The sequence below is a fragment of the Fukomys damarensis genome, unplaced genomic scaffold (genome assembly GCF_012274545.1).
Source record: "Fukomys damarensis isolate Sample0158 unplaced genomic scaffold, DMR_v1.0_HiC HiC_scaffold_1, whole genome shotgun sequence".
NCBI lineage: Eukaryota > Metazoa > Chordata > Mammalia > Rodentia > Bathyergidae > Fukomys > Fukomys damarensis.
The window spans coordinates 48,834,159-48,858,797 of NW_022900913.1; the positions used below are offsets into that span (position 1 = coordinate 48,834,159).

General features: G+C 33.3%; 1 protein-coding gene across 3 annotated transcripts in view; it reads left to right on the plus strand.

Moving 5' to 3' along the window:
- The window catches only part of Rnf180 (ring finger protein 180), a 167,637-nt gene that overhangs the window by 28,337 nt on the left and 114,661 nt on the right, over positions 1 to 24,639 (plus strand). For 2 of the 3 annotated variants that reach the window (XM_010637229.3, XM_010637230.3), the window contains exons 2-4: positions 3,038 to 3,133; positions 4,816 to 5,778; positions 10,943 to 10,978. In XM_010637229.3, coding sequence (XP_010635531.1) covers positions 3,038 to 3,133; positions 4,816 to 5,778; positions 10,943 to 10,978 — 1,095 coding nt within the window. The remainder of the gene's footprint in view (positions 1 to 3,037; positions 3,134 to 4,815; positions 5,779 to 10,942; positions 10,979 to 24,639) is intronic. The other variant, XM_019209463.2, reaches the window with a different exon arrangement.

The window sequence follows — 24,639 nt, forward strand, 5'->3', positions numbered from 1 at the left end:
TTTTTTCATTATTTAGAGAATACTTTTTAGTTTCTGTAATCAAACCCACTTAGATATGACCTTACATACTTAGTACAATGCATTATTCCTGTACAAATGGAAAAATAAAAATATAAAAATTAACATTTCTAGACCAATATGGCTGTTAATTTCTGTACAATGCCAACTCAACACAGTAAATTGGGATAACTTTTTCCAAAATTGACAGCACTGTTAAAGTTTCCCAAAATTCAATTTATACATACATATATATATATATATAGAGAGAGAGAGAGAGAGAGAGAGAGACTAATAATAGCAGTATGTTATGCATTGATAGCAGCAACAGCTTTGCCAGGTTCTGCAGTCATCTGAACAAAACTATAGACATTCAGCACATTCCATTAAACAAAACAAAACAAAAACAAAGAAAATAATAATATCCAGAAAACAGCAAAGTTCTGTTGCTGTTGTAGTACCTGGCACCATTTTTTAAATTAGCATCTTAATCATCATCTGGAAAGAGAACATTCTAGAGTAACATCATTAACTATAGCTCTGATAAAGCATGATCACTAGTATGTATCATAAAGCAGGTACAAGATATTTTACATTCACAGAGGTGTGATACAGTACTGTCCTACATCAATAATACTAGAATCAGTTTTGGTTTGAAATTTGCTTTGTCTGCAAATAAGATTGCTAACCCTGTTTTTTTCTGGGCTCCTGTCACATGGAGAATTGTTTTCTGTCCTTTCACTTTCAGTCTATGGGCTTCTTTTTGCACTAGGTGTGTTTCTTGTAGACAACATATTGTTGGATTTTGCTTCTTATTCCATTTTGCCAGTCTGTTTCTCTTGATTGGTGAGTTGAGGCCATTGATATTGATGATTATAACTGATATGTACTGACTTATTATTGACATGTTATTGGCTTTTGTTGACTCTTTTTTCCTTTTCACCTTTTCCTTTTAGTTTCTTGCCTTGCCTTTTGATTTGCTCTGTTGGGGCTCATGGTGTTGTTGCCTTCATTGTCTTTTTCTAGGATCTTGTTTAGAATTGCTTGTAGTGCTGGATTGATATTCATGTAGTTTCTCAGGTGTTCTTTGTCCTGGAAGTGTCTTATTTCCCCCTCCATTTTAAATGAGAGTTTTGCAGGATACATCAGCCTAGGTCAGAGGTTGTTCTCTTTTAATACTTGTAATATCTCATTCCAGGCTCTCCTTGCCCCAAGGATTTGTGTTGAAAAGTCTGCTGTGATTCTGATGGGCTTTCATTTGCATGTGATTTGTTTCTTTTCTTTTACTGCTTGTAGTATTTTGTTCTTCTGTTGGGTTTCTGGGATCTTGATTATTATATGTCTAGGTGTAGATTTTTTTTATTGTAGCTAGTTGGGGTCCTATATGCTTCAGTTATCTGAATGTCAAATTTTCCCCTCTGTTTGGGAAGTTTTCTGTCATTAATTCTGCAAGCAGCTTTTTTAAGTCATTTGTATTTTCTCCTGCTACTTCATGGATTCCTCTCAGTCTTATGTTATTCTTCTTTGCATCATCTAGGAGTTGTTGGATTGATTTCTCATGATCTCTTACTGTTTTTAAAAGACCTCTCTTTTCATGGTCACTGACTGCAATCTTATTTTCTATATCTGAGAGTCTATCTTCGCATTCTTTTATTCTGTTGTGTACACTTTCAATGGAGTGTTTAATCTCCTGGATATCTGTTTGAATCTGTTTTATGGATTCCATTTCTTTCCTATGGTGGGCGTTTATTTTTTCCATTTCTTTCTTATGCTGGGCCTTCATGGCTTCTATCATGGTCCTGAGCTCATCTATTTTTTTGTCAGTTTCTGCTCTAGAGTCTCGAATCACGACTTCCATTTTGCTCACTAAAGATAGCTTCTTTATAGATTTTTGCCAGTATGTAAACAAATCACCCTGAAATTTTTATCTACATCTGGACATCTTTTAATATCTTTAAGATCTAATGATAGAAGACAAAAGTAGTCAAAGACCCAGTGGGGACCAATTTGGAAATTAAATGTAGAATTTCTGGGTGATCTTGGCTCTAGGTCACAGCTTCTTTCATATCACTGTGAATATAGATTTGAAATATGTTTTAGAAATTTGCTTGTTTGTTATTTTAAAAATCTAATTACAGTAAACAGTTGGGCAACTGCTTATAAAGTATATGAAAGTAAATATTGAGATTTGGTAGCTTTAGCACTATTTACTTCAAAATATGATCCTGTGAAATAGTGTGTGGGAAGAAGCCTTACTTTCTTTGTTCCCCTCAACCAACATCTCATCACGGCTGTTTGTTCAGATTCTCCTCTCTGATCTTTCCATTTCATAGATCAGAAGGGACCTTAGCAGTTATCTAGCAATAATGCTAGCGGAGAACATGTTTATTTCCTCTGGATATGGCAGGATGGGGTTGAGTATCTCATGATCAATTTCAGAGGAGATCAGAAAATCTTCCTAGGTTTTCCACCTGCTTCAATAGAGAAGGGCAGGAAGGAGGATATCCTGAAAGCCCTTTCTGGTTTGCTGCTTTTGAGTATTTCAAGATGGCACCTTTGGGGGCATTGTGTCCAAACCTTATCGTTCCTCTTCTTCATCCACCTGCATGTTTATTGAGTAGTATTCTGATAGAGAGTATAGCAACGTCTTTATATTGTCAGTGATAAATCAGCTGGGATCAGAGAGTGAAGGCTGGGGAAAGTTACTATAAATGGCACTATTTATCTCACATGCAAGCAGAGAAAAAACAGGACATTAGATTTGTACATTCAATAATTTATTGCCTAATTTTTAAATTTTACTTGCTGACAAATAAAATGGATGTTTTTAAATTTTGTTTTAAATTACAAGTAGTTATTTCCTGAAGAAAATGTATTTTGGTCTTTATAGGTTTGTTTTTGATAATAGGAGCTAGAGAAGGACAGTAGTGTACATTCTATAGCTACACTTAAATTTTAACTTTTTAAATTTCATTTAAACATGAAATTTGTGGACTGAAATCTGAATGGATAATTACTAAAATTTATTTTTATATAACAGGATAGATATGCTTCTGTTGACACTCAAGATCTTTGTCATGTGTGGCACATGAATATAGAAGCTCTTCCAGAATGGATAAATTGCCTAATACAAAAGGTAAATTTCTATTCTCTGAGAAAAATTAGTAATATTACAATGTTCAGCATATTTTTGTCCTTTTTTTTTTGTACCAGGGATAGAACTCGGGTCCCTGTGCTTGCAAGGCAGGTGGTGGAACCACTGAGTTAAATCCCCAGCCCTTTTGTCCTTTGTTTGACTGTTTTTCTTTGATGTTTAGTTTCAAGATACATGAACAGTTATATTACTCTTGATTGCACTTCTGGCTTCTTCACTATTACTGGAGCACTCTAGGATACTTTTCTGCCTCAGATTTTTAAATTTAGATTTCCCCTTTGAATGTTATCCTCACAGATACCAACTTGATTTGTTTATTTTTTTTCTGTTGTTTACTTTCAAAGAGACAGTGTGTGGATAAACTATCAACTGTACCCAACCCACACCTTTACCTCCATTATCCCTATGTGTATTCCATTTTTCCCTTCTCTGCTTTATATACCTGCCTATATTTTATAGTCTCATTTATAGTATAGGTAACATACATTAGTTATAACTGTATACAATATATATATATATATCATGTAAATATATAATAATACATTTGTATTTTACCCACATACATGTATAGCTTACTTATCTTGTTGATTGCCTGGTTATCCTAGAATAAATGCTTCATAAAATCAGAGATTTTTACATTTTGGTCATTACTATGTCCTCAGCATCTTGAATATTATTTGTTAAGTAAGTGAAATACCTTGTATCATTCTTAAATACACACACACATGTTTAAAAAAAGATCAATAATTAATGACTTATTGGTATTATTCGAATTAAAAAGGGTGTACACTTCAAATGATCTTTAATATAGTAGTGTAAGAGTAGCAACTCACATTTTTTAATAGTGTGGTATAATTATTTTTTCAAATTCAAAATAGAAAAGGATAAATAATATTATTTTTGGAAAATATTTTCAAATAATGTTTTTCTATTAAGTAGCTTTCATTGTTGTTGTCTACCAAAGTAACATTTGGTAGATATCCCTTGCATTCATTATCACATTGTAATGATTTCCTGGGAAAGTGCCACTGCTTTTAAATGTCCAAGACTTTACAAAATATATTAGGACAGTGAGGATGTTATACTGTCTACTGAAAAGATCATTTTTATCAGGTTCATTGTTAATTTTTAATCTGAGTATAGAAAATGTGCTATCTGATGTATGCAGTCAATATCTTTTAGTTGTATATAAAACGCCAGAAAAAGCTTTATTCTATTTGTTGGGTTAAGTTCCCTTCCCTGGTGCTTGGTATGCAAGGAGTGTATCAAAACAGACACTTTTCTGTGAGATTTTACTTGCAAATTAAGCTCTTTAGTCTGATTTGCTTCCTAGGTCCATAGAGTTGTTTTCTTTAGTTCACAGCATATCCATATTTAGCCTATTGTTTAAGGGATTCTTTTTTGGAATTCTTAGGAGTATTGTTTGGTTGGGCATGATTTGCAATATGTTATCATTCTAGAACTTTGTAGCTGCTTATCTCTATTTATTGGAAGGCTTGTTTCCATTTGCTGTTCTGTCTACTAATCAGAAAACAAAGCTAGCCTTTTCTGTAGCATAGAAAACTTTCATGTGGTCGGCTTTTTCTTTTCCTTTTTTTAAATTCACATTCTCTTTGGTAACTTTACAATGGAAATATTGTCTTTATTTTCCTTTATACCTGTAGGCACAGTGGACAGTTGGAAAACTGAATTGCCCTTTCTGTGGGGCCCATTTAGGGGGCTTTAATTTTGTCAGCACTCCAAAATGTTCCTGTGGCCAGCTTGCGGTTGTATATCTCTCAAAGAGCCGGACCAATTATCAAGCAATACAGTCAAACAGACTAATGAGACCATCGCTGAAATATTTGTCACATCCTAGAGTTCAGTCAGGTTGTGACAAGGAAACTCTGCTGACAGGTGGTGACTCCAAAAACAGAGATCACAGGCTTTTAAACATGGCCCAAAATAATAATGGCCTTGGAAGATTAACAGAAGCACTCTGCCTGGAGGTGCGATCAACGTATTTTCAGATGAAGAATGAAAAATTGCTCTTTAAAGCACCAGATTCAAAATACCAGCTTTTTGTTCCCCAGCTCAAGTCTGGTAGATGCACTACAAGGGCTTTTCATAGAAAATCACATAGTTTGGATCTGAACATCAATGAGAAGCTGACTTTATTACCCACTTTATATGAAATACATAGTAAGACTACTGCCTATTCCAGGCTAAATGAAACACAGCCTATTGACCTTTCAGACTTGCCTTTACAGTCTAATAAAAATAGCTGCTCTTTTCAGAATCTGTCTAGTTTTGATACTGATTTGCTGCTACAAAGATTTTCAGTGGCTCCCCTTGAGAGCCAGACACAAAGAGGAGGAGAATTTCATTGTGGTCTAGAAGCTTCTTCAGTATACTCAGAACACACTAACAGCAACAACCTGACATTCCTGATGGACCTACCCTCAGCTGGCAGGAGCATGTTAGAGGCCTCAGACCAAGAAGAGCACCTCTACCCTCTGGACTTCCTGAGTTCAGCCAGTAAATTTTCACTGGGCAGCATTAATCAGAGGCTCAATAAGAGAGAAAGAAGCAAGTTGAGGAATCTAAGAAGGAAACAACTAAGGCAGGAAAGATGGCTACAGAAGCAGGTAATTTTTTGAAAGAGTTTATTTAAAATTTTGTATTTATGAATATTGTGGTTTGGGGTGTAAAGCTAACTTTGAATATATGTTTAGAAAACTGGTTTTAAATTTTGAAATGACATTTCTCTGTAGGTACACTTAATCATTGTAGCCCTATTATACTTAATATGTATGACCCTGTTTCTATATTTCATATATGTTTAGAAAAAGCTGCTTTATCTCACTCTTCCCCAATTCTGGTAATATTTTAGAAGAACATTAATTTCGTGGTATTGAAACTACATTGTTTGTCATGAACATTTTAAATTTACTATGTGATTGTCTTATAATGACTTTATATTAGATTAAGTTGAAAACTTTTTCTAAATCCAATCAAGTGTTGAATTCATTCACTTCTCATCACATTTATTTTAAATGGTTATTTCCAAAGAACCTTATTTACATATGTGCTCACATGACCCAGCTATTATTAACTGTGCTAACTTGTATTAACTGTGCTTATATCTAAGGGACAATTTACCTTTACTACAATTTTGTAGGAAAGTTTCCTTCTCTATGATTCAAACTACTTGTATGTACTATAATATGTTCCAGGGTGGTATGTATGAAAAGACTGAACACTAAATGTTAGATGATATCTAAATCAGTTAAAGCCCATGAACAAGGTGCTATGAAAACTTGGAAATGTGGGGACTGAAATGTTTCTGTGTAAACATTTTTTAGCAAATTGCCTTTACTATTTGGTTATTAGTAGTAGATTGTAGTTCTTACTAATAAATGTATTAAATATTAACAGTGTCCCCAGAACTAAAAGCTTCAATTCATATAATATTTCATTCTTTTAATATAATTAAATGAACTTATTATGGTTTATGATGCTAGTTGTAGCTTCAATAAATAAAATTACTGTAATTCTTCAGTCAAGTTGTTTTTTTCATCTTTCAGCTCTATAGTGGCATTAAAGATTAATTTTTGTTATATTTTTATTGTTTTCTAATAAGAACATTTCAGTTTGGTTTATTTGCAAGTGATGGTGTAATATCATACTAATATATATTTTATAACATATAAAATATGTTTTAGCTTCATTTAAATACATTTAATAATATGTCTTATTGAAGCTATGAAATATAAACATTTCAGAATTTATCTATACCTAGATAAATTGAAATGATTATATGTTAAGTGAATGTTGAGGAATGCTTTAAAAACAATGTAAAGAGCTCTAGTACATAGAAATTTAAAAGTATGAAAATTATACTTAATCTATACTGTTAATATATGCAGATAACATCTTTGAAAGTGTATGTTATGCTTGAATTAGGTAGACCTTAGCTATATTATTATTTCTCAGCATAGGAATGTCCTATTATACACAGTTTAGAGCAGAACAAGAGCAAAGTTAAAGTTTTTTTTGTAAAGATGAAATTATTTTTATTCATTCTCACACATATAATTTGACCAATCTGCCTAGCAAATTGATCAGAATTAATGTGTCGTAACACAGGTCAGTGTAGAGAGTGGCATGGCCCAATTCTGATAGGTATGATTGGTTGCACAGTAGCTACAGGCAAATAAATCCCCAATGTCTCTTTAGCAAAAAATAAATAAATAAATAAATAAAGTAAAAATAAAAAATAGCAAAACAATTAAAAACAGCAACTTAAAAATTTTCATGTGTTGATGATGTGTGTTCATGTCATTATTAAACCCAGAAAGACTTTGTACTGAGTCACCTCATCATTCCTTTTTATTTTTTAATTTTGAGGCAAACTCTAGCTAAATTACTACTTTGCCCAGGCTGGACTCTAATTTGGGATCCTCCTGCCTCTCTCTCCCAGAGCGCTGCCAAAACCAGCTAACAACAACAACAACAGCAACAATAATAATGTTTAAAAGTCAATCTTACTAATTCAAGGAAAAAGACATATCCTAGCAAGAATTAATATCTAAGATAAATTTTTGGCAATTTTGCAGTTCTGTAAACATGTCAAATGCCTGTGTGAGATACTATGCCCTTGGGTCATTACTTCAATACAGATTCTGCCTTTTCTTTTTTTGTTTTTAGATACCAAGGATTGAAGATAGGGCCTTCAAACTTACCTACAATCCTACCCCTTTTTAATATTTTAAAATTTTGAGACAGGGTCTCTAAAATTTGTAAGTTGCTCAGGCTTTGCTTGAGCTTATGATCCCCCTACTTCAGAATTCTAGTGCCCCCCTTTTTAATAAGAAAGCTGAGTTATGAAATACACAGTAATAGTTGCTGTTATTATTTTTCTTTTAAATTTTATGTTCTTAATTGAAACAAGAAAATTTTACACATACGTATCGTGATTTTTTTTATATATGTGCACATTATATGATACTCAAGAGTAAGAATATCTATCTCTTCAATATTTGCATTTCTTTATAATGAAAACATTCAAAATCCCTTCTTACATCTTTTTGTAAATATACAGTACATTATAATTATCTATAGTCTTCCTTACTGTGCAGTAGAACCTGAGAACTTATTTCTCCTATCTAACTCTAACCTAATAATACCCATTGATCAACTTTTCTTCCATCACTGCCTTCCTCCTCCTGCTCTTTGGCCTCTGATGACAACTGTTCTAGTCTCAAACTCTAAGATCAGCATTTTTAGATTCCACATATGAGGGAGATCACCTATTTGTCTTTCTATATCTGACTTCACTTTAAATGCAATGACATCCAATTTCATCCATCCTTTATGACTGAACAGTATTCTGTTTTACATATGACATTTTCTTTACCCATTCATCCATCGAGGAATACTTAGGCTGTATTCTTGAGTATTGTGAATAGTGCTGGAATAAACATGAGAGTGCAGATATCTCTTCAACATACTCATTTCATTTCCTTTGGACAAACTAATTGGGATTGCTGAATCATATGATAGTTCTACTTATCTATCTATTTATCTATTTATTTATTTTTACAAATCCCCATACTGTCTTCTGTAATAGCTATAATTTATGTTTCCATGGACAGTATGTAAGGGTTCCATTTTCTTCAATCCCTCGCCAATGTTTATTATTTGTGTATGTATAGTAGGTATTATAATAAGAATGAGATTATATCTCACTTTGATTTTGTTTTGCATTTCTCTATTGACTGGGGAGGTTGCCCATTTGTTGTATACCTATTTATATTTTTATGTCTTCTTTAAGAAATGCCTATTTATATCAATTACATTTTTTAATTGTGTTATTAGGGGGTTTTTTTTGCTGTTGATGTTTTGGAGCTTCTTATATGTTCTGAGTATCAACCACTCATAAGGTGTATGGTTTGCAAATATTTTCTTCATCTTAATTCTTTTGTTTTCTTTATTGTGCAGAAGCTTTTTAGTTTAATATAATGCAGTCTGTTTTTGCCTTTGAAGTCTTATCTTAAAAATCTTTGACCCTTCCGATGTCCTGAAGCATTTACCTATATTTTCTTTTAGTAGTGTCATAGTTTCAGATCTTGTATTGAAGTCTTTAAACTACCTTGAGTTGATTTTTTATATGGTTTAAAAAAGGGTCTAGTTTCATTCTTCTGCATGTGAATATCCAGAACTGTGTTCCAAGTACCATTTATTGAAGAGACTAGTCTTTTCCCAGTGTATATTTTTACCATCTTTTTTGAAAATCATTTGTCTGTAGATATATAGGCTTGCTTCTTAGCACTCTATTCTTTTGGTCTATACCATTTCCATGCTGTTTTGATTACTATAGCTTTATATTATATATTTGAAATCAAAGAGTGCAATGCCTTTTGCTTTGTTCTTTTTACTCAAGATTGCTTTGGCTATTGTTTTTTTGTTTATTTTTTGTTTTCTGGTAGTTCCATATACATTTTAAGATTTTCTTTTTCTTTCTTTCTTTTTTGGTGCTAGGGGTCAAACTCAGGACCTTGTGCTTGCAAGGCAGGCCCAGTGCCTCTGACGTAAATCCCCAACCCAGTGTTAAGATATTCTACTTCTGTGAAGAATGTCATTTGCAATTTGAGAGGGATTACATTGAATTAGCAGATCAATTTGGGTAGTATGAATATTTTAGTAATATCATTTTTTTTCTAATCCATGAACATCAGACATCTTTCCATTTTTTGTGTCTGTCTTCATTTCCTATCATTAGTATTTTAGTTTCTATTGTAGTCTTATTAATAAATTATATAAAAACTTCAAATAATTAGGAAACATAGGTTTCTTGTTTTCACTTGACATTTTTAGTGAATTTTTATATAAGCTGGAAGTCATCCAATGACATATACTATAGTAGAAACTATACTATTGAGAGTTACTTAATTTTTAAAAGCTTAGTGATGTAAAGAAGATTGGTCTTGAAAAGAAAACTACAGCCAGGTATCAAGATTTGTTTTTAATCTTATTCAGTTTATTGGCATTTTTTTAAGTATACAGTACAGTTATATTCATCATTGGGATCTTGTACCCTTACATGACAGATCTTGGTTTTCATTTTTTCCCCTGTAATCTTGTCCTCCCTTCACCCCCTTCACCCTCCCCTATTTACAAAGACTTTGTTTCCATTTTTTCCTTTTCTCATAGTATCAACACTTTTGCTCAGCAAAAGCTATTTGAGCATCAACTTTGAGGAAAGATATAGTACTGACCTGCATTTAAACAGCAAACTTCTTTTTTAGCATAGTTGTTCCTCTAGTTATCATACAATAAAATTTACTTATTCCTGGCATATAGCTTTATGATTTAAACATATGTATAGACTCCTACAGTTGACGACACAATGGTGATATAGAATAGACTCATCCCCCAAATTCCTTTGTGCTATATACCTTTAAAATCACACATTTCTGTACCCCTATTCCCCCAAACTAGTGTTCTGTTTCCAGTACTTTGGTTTTGTCTAATACTATAAAATAATGTTATATAATAGAATTATTGTACAACATGTAACCTTTTGGAACTGACTTCTTTTACTCAAGAACACTGCCTGTGAGTTTCATCCTAATTGATGCATATAACTATAGTTTGTTCTTTTTTAGAACAATAGTACTCCATTGTGTGAATGAACCATGGTTTATCTATTCAGCTGTAAATGGACATGGAGATTTCCAAGTTTTGGCAGTTATCGTACACCTCTTATAAGCATTAATGCTCATATTTTTGTTGCTTTCATTTCTCTAGGGTAAATGCTCAAGAGTAGGATTGCTGGATCATATGGTAAGTGTATATTTAACAATATAAGAAACTGTCCAACTGTTTTCTAATTTGCATGATAAGCAGCAATGTATGAAATTTCTGTTTTCTGTACATCCTTGAAAGCCAACACCTGATATACTCAATATTTTAATTTTAGTTTTTCAACTATTGTAGCTATTTAGTGCTATCACACTGTAGTTTTCATTTACATTTTTCTAATGATTTTGAACATTTTTCACATGCTTGTTTTTCATCTGTATATAGTCTTTCATGAGTGAAATGTCTGTTCAATTATTTTACATATATTTTAATCAGGTTATTTCATATTCAATTTTGAGACTATATATTTTAAATATGAATTTTGTATTGGATGTGTAATCTGTAAATAATTTCTCCTAGTCTGTAGCATGTATTTTTTTATTTTATCTTGCAGAGCAAATATGTTTAATTTTGATTAAGCCAGTTGGTGTTATATCTATGAATTTTGCCTTATCCTAGGTCAGTGGTGGTGAGCCCATGGGTGCTTCAGCAGGCTATTTGTTATCACTGAAAGCTCTAAAAGGTTTACCATCACTTTCCTAGGTTATAAATGTCCTAGGTTATAAATGGGTTGTAGTTTTAGGTTTTATATTGAGAACTATGATTTATTTTGAATTGACTTTTAAAATAAACTGTGAGATTTAAATCAGTGTCCATTATCTGTAGTAGATATGCTCAATTGTTCCAGCAATATTTGTTGAAAATACTGTCCTTTTTCTATTGAAATGATTTTGCAATTTTATAAAAAATGAATTGGATGTATATGTATGGGTGTAGTTCTTGACTTTCTGTTCCACTTAATTCATATTTATTTTATTCTTTTGCCAATAGCCCTTTTTCTTGTTTGGTGGAGCTTTGTAGTAATTCATAAAACAGGGCCTTATGAGTCCTCCAACTCTATTCTTCTTTTTCAGAATCATTTTAGCTATTTTAATTCCTTTGATTTTCTTTCTAAAATTTGGAATGCACCTGTTTTTTATTTTTCTCATTGAGTTTATTGGTACATTTTAGGTATACAGTACAGTTATATTCATCATTCGGATCTTGAACCTTTATATGACAGGTCTTTGTTCTCATTTTTTCCCCTTACTCCTGCCCTCTCTTCTCCCTCTCCTCCTTTCCCTATTTACAAATACTTTATTTCCATTTTTTCATATTTTTTCTTTCCTCTTATTTCCTTTCCCTACCCTTCCCACTTCCCCTACATTTTTAGCCCTTTTCTTCCTATTTAACACTGTCAATTATACCATTATTTACGAGCCTGTTTATATTTACAAATATAGTATAGGATTGAAATGTGATTCATATTAACTCTATGTATCAGCTTTGGAAAAATTGAAATCCTCATTGTCCAGACTTTACTAACCCATGAACATGATACATATTTCCTTTCATTTAGGTCTTTAGTTTCTTTCTTCAGTATTTTTCAGATTTCAGTTTTAAGAAGCTGTGCATATTTAGATTTATACCTAAGGATTTAATCTTTGGAGAAATATTGTTATTGAAAATTTTTATTTGTGAATATACATGCTTAGTGTTAAAAGACAAAATTTATGCCTTTTTATTTTGTAATGTTGGGAGCACAAGTCAGATTTACATCTAGATATTCATATTTTAATGCTTTTGAAAATCATACATTCTTACTAAATTTCAATTTACAATTATTTACTATCATATACATAAATACAGTTGATTTTTATATATAGACCTTACATGCTACAATCTTTCTACTGTCACCTATTAGCACAAATTTTAAAAACACAGTTTGATTTTCTACTTATATGATGATTTTTTTTTTCTGCAAATAAATACATCCTTACTTCTGCCTTTCCAGTCTGCAAGTTTTTCTTTATCTTGCATTAACATGCTGGCTAGAAGTCCTTGAACAGTGCTGATTAGAAGTTCCTATTGTTAGCATGAACACATTCAGTCTTTCATCAGTTTGATGTCAGTTGTATTTTGTAGATAGTTTTTATCATATTGGGGAAATTTCCTTCTGGTCCTAGTTTGGATATAATTTTATCATGAATGAAGGGCCAGGGATTTAGCTCAGTGGTGCCACTGCCTGACTTGCAAGTGCAAGTTCCAGGGTTTGATCCCTGGCACAAAAAAAGAAAAAAAGACCTGAGCAATTTTGTCATGAATGGATGTTGGAGTTTTGTCAGATGCTTTTTGTGTATCACTTGATAAAATAATTTTCAATATTAACATTGATTATCAGTTATTGAGCCAGGGTTCATTTCCACAATAAAATTCATTTTGTTGTGTTGAATTATTCTTTTTTTGTATGGGTTGATATTACTTACTTTAAGGATATTTTCCCCTTCAGCTCATGAAGGATATTGATCTAAACTTTTCTCTGTCCAGTTTGATTATCATGTTAGTGCTGGCCTTATCAAATTCTCTCTTCCTCTAAAGTCTGAAAACTGTTATGGATAGTTAATATTATTTTGGCTTAAATATTTGGTAGAGAAACTCCCTGGGCCTAGAGGTTTCTTAGAAGGCTTGAAATCACTATGAATTTAATTTCTTTAATAATTGTAGAATAATTCAAGTTATCTATTTCATATCAGGTAAGTTTGGGAGGATTATTGTTTCCAAGGGCTTATCTAAAATTATTTATGTCAAAATTATTTATGTAGCATTGTCATAGAATTATTATATTTTAAGGTGCTTTTTTTTTTTTTTTTAATTGAGTTTATTGGTACATTTAGGGATACAGTACAGTTACATTCAAGGCCACCGAACCGCTCAGAGAAAAACCCGGCCCAAGGTGCTTTGGATCTATAATGATATCCCCTTTTCAATCCTAATGACAATTTGTCTGTCTCTCTTATATCTAACTAGAAGCTTATCAGTTGTATTCATCTTTTCAAGGGAGCTGTTAATTTTGCTTTTTTCTATTTTACCATTTTCAAAGTCAGTGATATTTTCCTTTTTTTTCTTTCCTTTTCTAAATTTCTGTATGATGAACACTTACATTATTGCTTTGAGATCTTTCTTTTTTCTCACTTAAGCATTTAATGGTAACTTTTCTTTTAATTACTGCATTAGCCATATGCTACAAATTATTTATGTTGTATTTTATTTTAATTTTGATCAAATTATGTTGTTATTTTCTTTGAGATTTCAGTGACCCACCTATTGATAATATAAACACACAAAAAAACTAAAATATGAACATTTTGAAAAATTAATTAAAAATTTAATCCTGGGGCAAACATTCCTTTCTCTGTGTTGAAATGAAACTGTGCAAATCATTATGATTACAGAATTTTTCTAAATAATTCCATTTAAAAAGTATTTCATTTTACTATGTGTACATTTCTTAAACTTAGACCTATTTAATATGAATTTTTAAAATGTCTGTTTAAGGACCACAGGAAGTTATTGTGAAAAATAATGCACTTTTTGGTACAATATTGTTCATGAAAATAAAATAATTGACCATGTTTATAATAAATCACTGGGTCACTACAATAACTGTAGGGCATATTTCTTTGTAAGCTAAAAATTTAAGACCCCTTATATTATTAAATGAGTGATTTAGGGACTGGGGAGAATAGAAGCCAATATATTTTATTAAAAACCTGCTTATTTGGGTTTATTTAGAAAAGATATGTCTCCCACAAGGTCAATAAGTTTCATTTTCATTTGCCCATAGGAATCCTGTTGTAGTTTTTCAGTTTATTTTTTTCCTCAGTAACAGGAATTGAACTCAGAACCTTGTGCTTACCAGGTAGGCACAGTGCCTCTGAGCTACATCCCTGGCCTTAAAACAATATAATTTCCTCTAGAGATCACAGGTCTGAAAATGAGCCTTATGTGAGATAAAGTCAAAATGTTGGCAGGGCTGTTTTCCTTCTGAAGGCTTCGGCATAGAATCTGTTCTTTACTTGCTATACCTTCTAAAGTGTGTCATCATACCTTGACTTGTGGCTGCCTTCCAGCCGTGGCACCACTTCCACCCCTGTCACATCTTCTCTCTAACTTTTAAGGATCCTTATTACATAGGGCCCATTTAGGTAATCCAAAATAACTGCCTTTTTTCAATGTTTGTAACTTAATCATAGCTGCAGAATCCCATTTGCCATGTAATGTAGCATATTCACAGGTTCCAGGAATTAGAATATGAACATCTAAGCCCTGGTAGACAGAGTCATTATTCTGCCTAATTTACCTTACTATATACCAGATGTTTTTTCAAGTGCTTTATTTCTTTTAATCTTGACACCATTTTATGAGGTAATTTCTTTTTATCTCCATTTTATAAATGGAAAAACTGAAGCTCAGAGAGGTTGAAATAACTTCCACAGAGATACAAATATAAAATGTAATAGATCTAGGTCCCAAATTTTATGCCTTTAATAATCTGAAGTTTCTCAAGAAAGAGTTTTTCTCTCATACATTTTGTCTTCCTTTGATGATTCAGAAAACATTTACAATTAAATACTTTTATTATTAGCTCATTCTTTTCTCTAATTAACCAAAGCTTAATTGATAATTTACTCTTTGCCAGAAATTGTGCTCAAAATAAGATATAACAATGAATGAAATATCTCCTCTTCCTTGAGTCCTTTGAGTCAGTGATGTATATACATATAGATCTCAGTGATCATTTTCTTATACATTTGTATAAATGCCTCATTATACAGAGAAATTTGGCTGCTGGTTTTCTTAAAAGATTGCTTTGACTAAAAGCTTGGGATGCAACTGAGAACCTCAGAGCTGTCACAAAGCATCAAGAAAGATTGAGAGAGATTGGGAAAAATGTGTAGTGTGGGAAAGTTGATTATAGAGGAGGAAAATGGTCAGCTGATGAAGTTTTTTTTGTTTTGTTTTGTTTTTTCAGTACTGGGGATTGAACTCAGGTCCTTGTGCTTGTGAGGCAGGCAGTGACACTACTAAGTCAAGTCCCCAGCCCTGATGAAGAATTTTGATGCACTGGTTAGAAATTTATGTTTTGATTCTGAGGATATTGTGTTAGCTGCTGGAGAGTTCTGAGAAGCACCAATCCCAGTACTCAGTCACAGATGAGTAAATGATTACTGGTGGATGAATTGAACAAATAAGTGATGTACCCAATGCTTCAGGCATGGTAAATGATTCAAGAGTAGAGGCTAACAGTGGTTCTTAACTCTGCCTGTAAGTAGAAATTCAAGAGTAGAGGCTAACAGTGGTTCTTAACCCTGCCTATAAGTAGAAATTCCTTCAGGATCTTTCAAAAATATCAGGGCACTGGGCTGTATTTGATCATGCTTCAGCTGGTCAAGATTATGTATATGTTTGTGTTTGTGTGTATATGTGTTTGTGTAGTAAAAGAAGTTATAAATATTTATGTCTAGGTAACATTTTATATATTAAAATGGCTTTCCTTAGTCTGAAATCAAAAGACTGAGAGTGTTGATTAGGAGCAAGAAGGTGGGAGACAATAGAAATGAAGTGTGGTAGTAAAAATGATGATACCAACAGTTAGCATTTAATGAGCTTGACTGTATTTTAGGTATAGTATGATGGTTTCTACTTATACTACCTGATTTACATGAGCTTTTGCAGTACTGGAATACAGGGAAACTCTGAGAAGGACAGGTTTTATCAGAGGTGAGGAGCGCTGCTCTCTTCAGATATCAGGGTTGGGGGGAGTAGAAGAAAAAGATACACACTATCTCCTCCAAGTGTTGTGATTTGAATAAATTCTTGTCAGAATTAAGTTGTCGCCAGTGAAATATTATTAAGATTTGGAGCTTTTAAAAGGTGATTAGTTAATGAAAGCTCCTTCCACTTTCAAAAGATTAGGTCCTTGTAAAAGAGGCTTCTCATGGTGGCACACAATCTGTGATCCCAGCACTCTGGGAAGCTAAGGTAAGAGAATCACAACTCTGAGCTCAGCCTGGGAAATGTAGTGACATAGACACTATCTCAATAAAAAGGGGTGGGGTGAAGTAGAGATATGTGCTCAGTGCAAATTCTCAGTACTGCAAAATAAGTAAGTAAAGTCTTTTTGCAACATTTGGCTCGCTCCTAAAGTTCTACCTTCTGCCATGTGAGGACACAGTAGGAAGGCCCTCAGTAGATGAAGTGCCAGTGCTTTGATGTTGGATTTTACAGGCTCAAAAACTGTGAGAAAGTACATTTTTTAAATTCTTTGTAAACTATACAGTCTCAGATATTCTGTTGTCTGCACAGAGTAAGACACTAAGTTGTGCATAAAGCTAACTTGTTCAGGAATGGAAAAAATCAGAATTATCAGTGAACTAGTCAGAGTGACATGAACAGAAAGCAGGCACTTAGAGCAGAGCTCGTGCTAGCTGTGTTTAATGAACAAAACTTCAAGTCTTTGACCTTGTGTTCTCTGGGAGGACTATTTCCTGTTTTCATTTCTAAACTTCCATTTTTGGCTTCATTTATCAAAGCTAATACAAAAAATGCCCACCTATTTTTTCTTTTACCCCCTCATTGTTCCATTTCTGCCCTTACACACTTTTGAAAGCAGTCACTTCCTGATAGCACCACCTTGTTCTGTTCAAATTTCTTTAAAATTGTCATGCTGAGATGTAAGTCTCACACATCTCTCACATGCTGGCCTCATGAGACCACTTTCCATGTGCCTATATACAGTGGAGGCACTAGAATCCTGTGGTTTGGTGTTTGGTGTGATCAACTGTAATTGCTATCACCAATAATTTATTTTATAAAGTAATGTTTTAAAGTTAATTTTTAATTTTAGAAGTAGAACAGAAAATTCAGAAAACTGAAATATATGTTTAAAAGTCAATCATATAAATATCAAATTTAAGAGAGTAGTTATCTACTATGGGGGAGGGGAATGTGATCTGGGGTCCTATATAAAGGGGTACAACGGTACAACTCTAGTATTTTTTTTGTTTTGTTTATTTGTTTGTTTGTTTGCTTTTTTTTTTGGTACCAGGTGAATCAAACTCAGGCTCTTGCGCTTTCAAGGCAGACGGCAAAACCACTGAGCTAAATCCCCGGCCTAGTATGTTTTGATAAACTGAGTCATGTTATCACAGATGTTATCTTCTCTATTTTGTATGGTGCTAATATTTTGTAAAAAATTTAAGAAGTTATAAATCTGACTAAAAATCATGCCTTTTTATTTATTATTTATTGCAAAATTTTAAATCACTTTTGTTCTTCTGAAGCTAGAGGGGAGATACAGATTGTAGGCAAGTATTCTTTTACTTAAATGGCTCAACTTTGTAATAATGCTTTTCTAAGATTCCCATCAGAATGAAATTAAATAATTATCCATGACCAAAAATTACCACTAACAATAATTATATATCTGTACTACATGAACAAATGTATTTCACTAAAATATTCAGCCTTTAAGGTTTGTGCTTTTATGATCGATTTTCTGTAAGTTTTAGTTTGTAAAAGTGAAAGATCATTTGTTTTCCAACACTAGAGGGCCCCAGATTTCCTCTTGGAGCGTAACAATCACAAGCACTTCTTCCCTTCAAAGCATTTTATATATATGGGGGTAGAATATGGAATTGTGTACTTTTAGTCCCTTGACAGATAAAATAAGTTAAGATATTTTTATGCTTTTGGAGAGTTTACAGGATAATAGTAAAATTTTATCTTGGCTAAAAATCTGTCAGTGCTTTTACTAAACTATTTTTATTTGTTATCAAACAACTACTCGGGGTTAAGGCGTGGCTTTTCTTATTTTTAAGGATCTATAAGTACATTGTCCATTCTGTTTTTAAGTTTCAGGTATCATCTGCAGTTTTCTGGAACTAGGTATGTCCCCTAAATTCAGGATAAAATCACTAACAAGGGTTGTGCTTCCTTGTGGAGTGGCGTACTAAGAAGAAAAATAAAATGTTGTATGGTGCAAGTCACAGGGAATCATTCATACATTAATATTTGGCAGAGTTCCTTTACTTGCATTTGATACATCAGCCTTTCCTCATTATTGAATGAAAGTGTGGTTACAACACTTTGTGCCAATCTACAAGCCAATGAGATTTTTTATTATACCTTTTGTCTAAAGATATTGTTATAATATAGATTAAATTATTTCTGATTGTTGGATCTACTTTTTTATCTTTATGACAATTTATAATCTATTTTAGTTGTATAGTCACTAGCAAATACAAATGAGTCAACTTGTATGATAAGTCTATTTATATGAAGCAGCAGTATTATCCAGTGGGGAAATACTAAGCATGTATTTTAAGGAATAAAGCTACTAGATCCTTCTTATATATTGACAGTATAGTTTTTGTTGCTGCTGTAACAAATTTCACAAATTTAATCACTTAGCATACACAGTGTATCCTGGTTCTGCAGGTCAGAAGTCTGAAATGGAACGAAAATTAGTCTTATTGAGCAGATATCAATGTGTTGGCAGGGCTGCTTTCCTTCCTGTGGTTCTATGGGGTAATTTGTTTTCTTCTTCCAGGTTCTAGAGTCTATCCACATCTTTGTTTATGCCCATAGTCTGTCCTCAAAGCCAACAGTAGCTGGTCCATTTCTATGTTAAGATGTCACTCTTTGGATCTTACTCCTCTTCCTCATTTAAAGACCGACCCTATGACCACACTGGACCCACCCAATTAATCCAGGATAATTTCTTTAAGGTCAGTTGCTTAGCAACCTTTATGCTAAATCTTAATTATTCCTTGCTGTTTAGCATAATCACTAGTTTAGAGATTAAGGTTGAAGAGTTATTTTATCATTGAAGAGACATTCTTTTTTTTCTCTCATTGAGTTTATTGGTACATTTTACGTATACAGTACAGTTACATTCATCATTGGGATCTTGTACCTTTATATAACAGGTCTTGGTTCTCATTTTTTCCCCCTTATCCCTGCTCTCCCTTCACCCCCTCCTCCCCTCCCCATTTACACACTGTATTTCCATTTTTTCATTTTCTCATATATATTTTTCCCTTATTACTTTTTCCCTACTCTTCCCACTCCCCCTGCACCTTTAGCCCTTTTCTTCCTATTTCACATTGTCAGTTATATCATTAGGATCTTATGTACTATTACAGTTTTTCACACCAGAGAGACTATTTGGTATTTACACATGTGTGACTTATTTATTGCACTTAGGAGTATATCCTCAATATGTATCCATTTTCCTACGAATTAATCTAATTTCTCATTCTTTATGGCTGAGTAGCATTCCATTTTATAGAAAAACCACATCTTCTTTATCCAGTCTCCAACTGATGGGTAAATGGGCTGTTTCCACGTTTTAGCTATTACAAACTGTCCAGCTATAAACATAGGTGTGCATATATCATTGTGATATGATTCTTTTAAATCATTTGGAAAGATACCCAGCCAAGGCATGTCTGGGTTAAATGGAACCTCTAGTCCCAGCTCTTTGAGGTATCTCCATATTGATTTCCATAGTGTTTGCACCAGTCTGCACTCCCACCAACAACAGAGAATGGTTCCTTTCTCTCCACAACCTTTCTGAGGGTTGTTGAGAATTGAAGCCCACTGGGAGATCAGAGTCACCTCAACAAAGGCACAGGTGATTGCATTGGTGAAAATGTGAACACATCTAAATAAACTCAAAACCAGACTTCCATATTACCAATGGCAATCCCAAAGGACAATGAGATGGAAAAATCTGATACTCAACCACCTGGACTTCCTGAACTGGCAAACCAAGAGGATCTGGAAGAAATAAAATCAGAAGTAATTTCTCAGATACCAACTATGGATTGAATCCATAGTGAAAGACATGATTAATATCTCCAGAGCAGACACAGATTTAAAAAAAAAAAAAATAGAGGAGCTGAGGAACATGATGGAATCCCAGCATAGGAAAAAGGTGGAATCCATAAAACAGATGCAAACCAATATGCAGGAGATTAAAAATGCCACTGTAAGTTTATGCAGCAAAATGAGCCAGTGTGAGGACAAAATATCAGGTGTAGAAGAGAGGATTGTAATTAGTGACCAGGAAAAGAAAGATTTCTTAAAAATATAGGAAGGGGCCATGAGAAATAAATCCAACAGCTGCTAGATGATACAAAAAAAGAAAAGATTGATCAGAGTCAATGAAGAAGCTGGAGATGGTACGAATGACAGTTTAAAAAAAAAACTGTTCACAAAAGTAATGGCAGAAAACGTCCTAAGCAGGGAGAAAGAATTTGACATATAGATAAGTGAGGCATACAGGACTCCAAATATCGGTGATCTAAAAAAATCTAACATAGGTATGAAATAGTCAAAATTCCAGAAATCCAACAGAAGAAAAAATACTACATGCAGTTAGAAAAAAGAAACAAATCACAAACAAAGGAAAGCCCATCAAAATCACAGCAGATTCCTTAAGTCAAGAAAAGCCTGGAGGGAAGTGTTTCAAGCCCTAAAAGAAAACAATGTCCAACCCAGATTGATGCACCCTGTGAAACTATCTTTCAAAATTGATGAAGGAAAAAGATACTTTCATGACAAAGAACACCTGAGGAACTTCATAAACAACAAACAGCACTCCCAAAATTTTAAGCAGTATCCTAGGAAAAGACAATGAGGAACACAACCCCAGGAAGCCCAGCAGAATGGCTCTAGTAGGCATGACAGGAAATTAAATACAAGCTGGGAGAATCCAACAAACAGAAATCATGACAAGCATAACTCAATACATATCGTTTATAACCATCAATGTTAACAGTCTCAATTCACCAATAAAAAGAAATAGATTGGCAGAATGGGTCAAGAAGCAAGATCCAACAATATGCTGCATACAAGAAACACAATTCAAAGAGAAACTCATAGACTGAAAGTTAAAGAATGTAAAACAATACTTCATGTGATAGGAACCTGATAAAAAAGCAGGGGTAGCTATCTTATTTGTAGATAAAATGGATTTCAAATCAACATAATTAAGAGAGAAAGAAGGCCACTATATCCTTATAAAAAAATCCAAGAGGAAGAGATGAAAATCATAAATGTATATGCACCAAATACCAGTGCACCAAACTATATAAAACAACTATTAATGGACATGAAAAATCAAATGAGCACTAATACAGTAGTAGTGGGGGAACTCTATACCCCACTGTCACAAATAGATTCACTATACAAAAAATAATGAAATAGTATAACTCGACCAAACTTTTGAACAAATGAACTTAACAGATGTTTACAGACGTTTTCCACCCCACAAAATCAGAATGCACATTCTGTTCAGCTGCACATGGGTCATTCTCCAAAATAGACCATATACTTGTTCACAGAACATGTCTAAATGCAAAGGAATTGAGGTAATCCCCTGTATGTTATCTGACCATAGTACAAAGAAATTGGAGTTCCACAAGAATTTCATAAATACATGGAAATCAAACAACACATTCTTGAACAACCAAAGGGTCACAGAGGAAATTAAAGAAGATATTAGGCAGTTTCTGCAATTAAATGACAATGTCAGTACAACATATCAATTTGTTGGACACAATGAAAGAGATGTGTGGCAGTGAATAAAGCAAAGTGTTGTTTCTTTGAAAGAATAAACCAGATTGACAAACTCTTAGCCAATCTTATCAAATAAAAGGTAAGAAGAGGCCAAAATCCATGCAATTCAGAATGAAAAGGGCAAAATTACAATGGACACAACAGAAATCCAGAGGATCATCAATACCTACATTTAGAATCTCTATCCCAATAAGATGGAAAACACAGAAGAAATGGACAGATTCTTAGATACATATGAATAACCAAAGTTGAATGAAGAAGATCTAAGAATTCTAAACAAACCAATATCAACCAATGAAATTGAAATGTAACTAAAAACTTACAAATGAAAAAAATCCAGGGTTCTGATGGCTTCACTAATAAGACATTTAGAGAAGAAATATACCCACTACTGTTTCAGCTCTTCAGTGTATTTGAAAGGGAAGCAATACTCCCAAATTCATTCGTAGAAGCAAGCATCACCTTGATCCGAAAAGCAGAAAAAGACCCAACCCATAAGGGGAACTATAGGCCAATCTCCCTAATGAGCATAGATACAGAAATCCTCAATAAGGTTTTTGCAAACAGAATGGAGAAGATTATTAAGAAAATCATACACCCTGACCAAGTGGGATTCATCCCAGGGATGCAGGGGATGGTTCAACATATGCAAATCAATAAATGTAGTACACTATATTAACAGAGACAAGGAAAAAAAAAAAAAGATCATCTCAATAGATGCAGAAAAAGCATTCAACAAAATCCAACACCAGTTCAGGATAAAAACTCTACAGAAAATTGAAATAGATGGTCTCTATCTCAACCTTATCAAAGCCATCTATGGAAAAATCAACAGCCAACATAATACTAAATGGTCAAAACTGAAATCCTTCACATGAAAGTCAGGAACAAAACAAGGGTATCACCACTCCTGTTCAGTATAGTTCTGGAGACATTAGCCACAGCAATTAGAGAAGAGAAAGAAATAAAAGGAACAAAGATAGTAAAAGAAAAAGCTAAATTATCGTTATTTGCATATGACATGATACTCTATATAAAAGACCCCAAAAACTCCACCAAAAGTCTACCAAACCTAGTAATCAAATTCAGTAGAGTAGCTAGATACAAGGTCAACACACAAAAATCAATAGCCTTCTCCTACACTAACAACAGATTCACTGGAAGAGGAATTGGAGAAACAACTCCTTTCACAATAGTATCAAAAAAAAAAAAGAAGAAAAGAAAAAGAAAGAAAGAAAAGAAAAGAATAAGAAATACCTAGAAATCACCCTAACAAAAAATTTGAAAACCTCTACTCTGAAAACTATAGCACTCTGAAAAATGAGATTGCAGAGGATATCAGAAAATGGAAAGACATCCCCTGCTCCTGGGTAGGAAGAATCAATATAGTGAAAAGCTATATATCCAAAACTGCTATATAGATTCAGTGCAATTCCAATTGAAATTCCAACAGCATACTTCACAGACCTTGAGAACACAATCCAAAAATTCATTCAGAGCAAGAAGAGACCTAGAATAGCAAAAGGAATTCTAGGCAACAAAGACAAGTTATCACAATCCCCAACTTGAAACTATACTACAAAGCCACTGACCAAAACAGCATGGTACTGGCAAAAAAACAGACTCAAGGATCAATGGAACAGATTAGAAGATGCAGAAACAACTCCAGAAATAATAAGCCACTTCATCTTTGACAAAGGAGCCAAACACCCTCACTGCAGAAAAGATAGCCTTTATACTAAATGGTGCTAAAAGACTGGGTTTCAACGTGCCAAAAATTAAAACTAGACCTATTATCTCTCATGGTGCTGTAAAGGATAATCAAAATGGATCACAGATCTAACCTTTAAAACAGAAACACTAAACCTAAACTGGTTGAAAGAGGTTAGGTAGAACACTTGAAGACATTGGCATAGGAAAAGATTTCATGAAGAAAACCTCAGCAGCACATGAATTATCACAAAGAATCAACAAAGTGGGATCTCCTCTTTTTAAAAAGCTTTTGCACAGCAAGAGAAAATACCAACAGAGTGGAGAGACAACCCATAATGTGGAAAAAAAATTTACCAGCTGTTCCTCAAACAAAGGTCTACTATCTAGAAGAATATATATGTGTGTGTGTGTGTGTGTGTGTGTGTGTGTGTGAGTGTATACATTCTACTATCTAGAATATATAT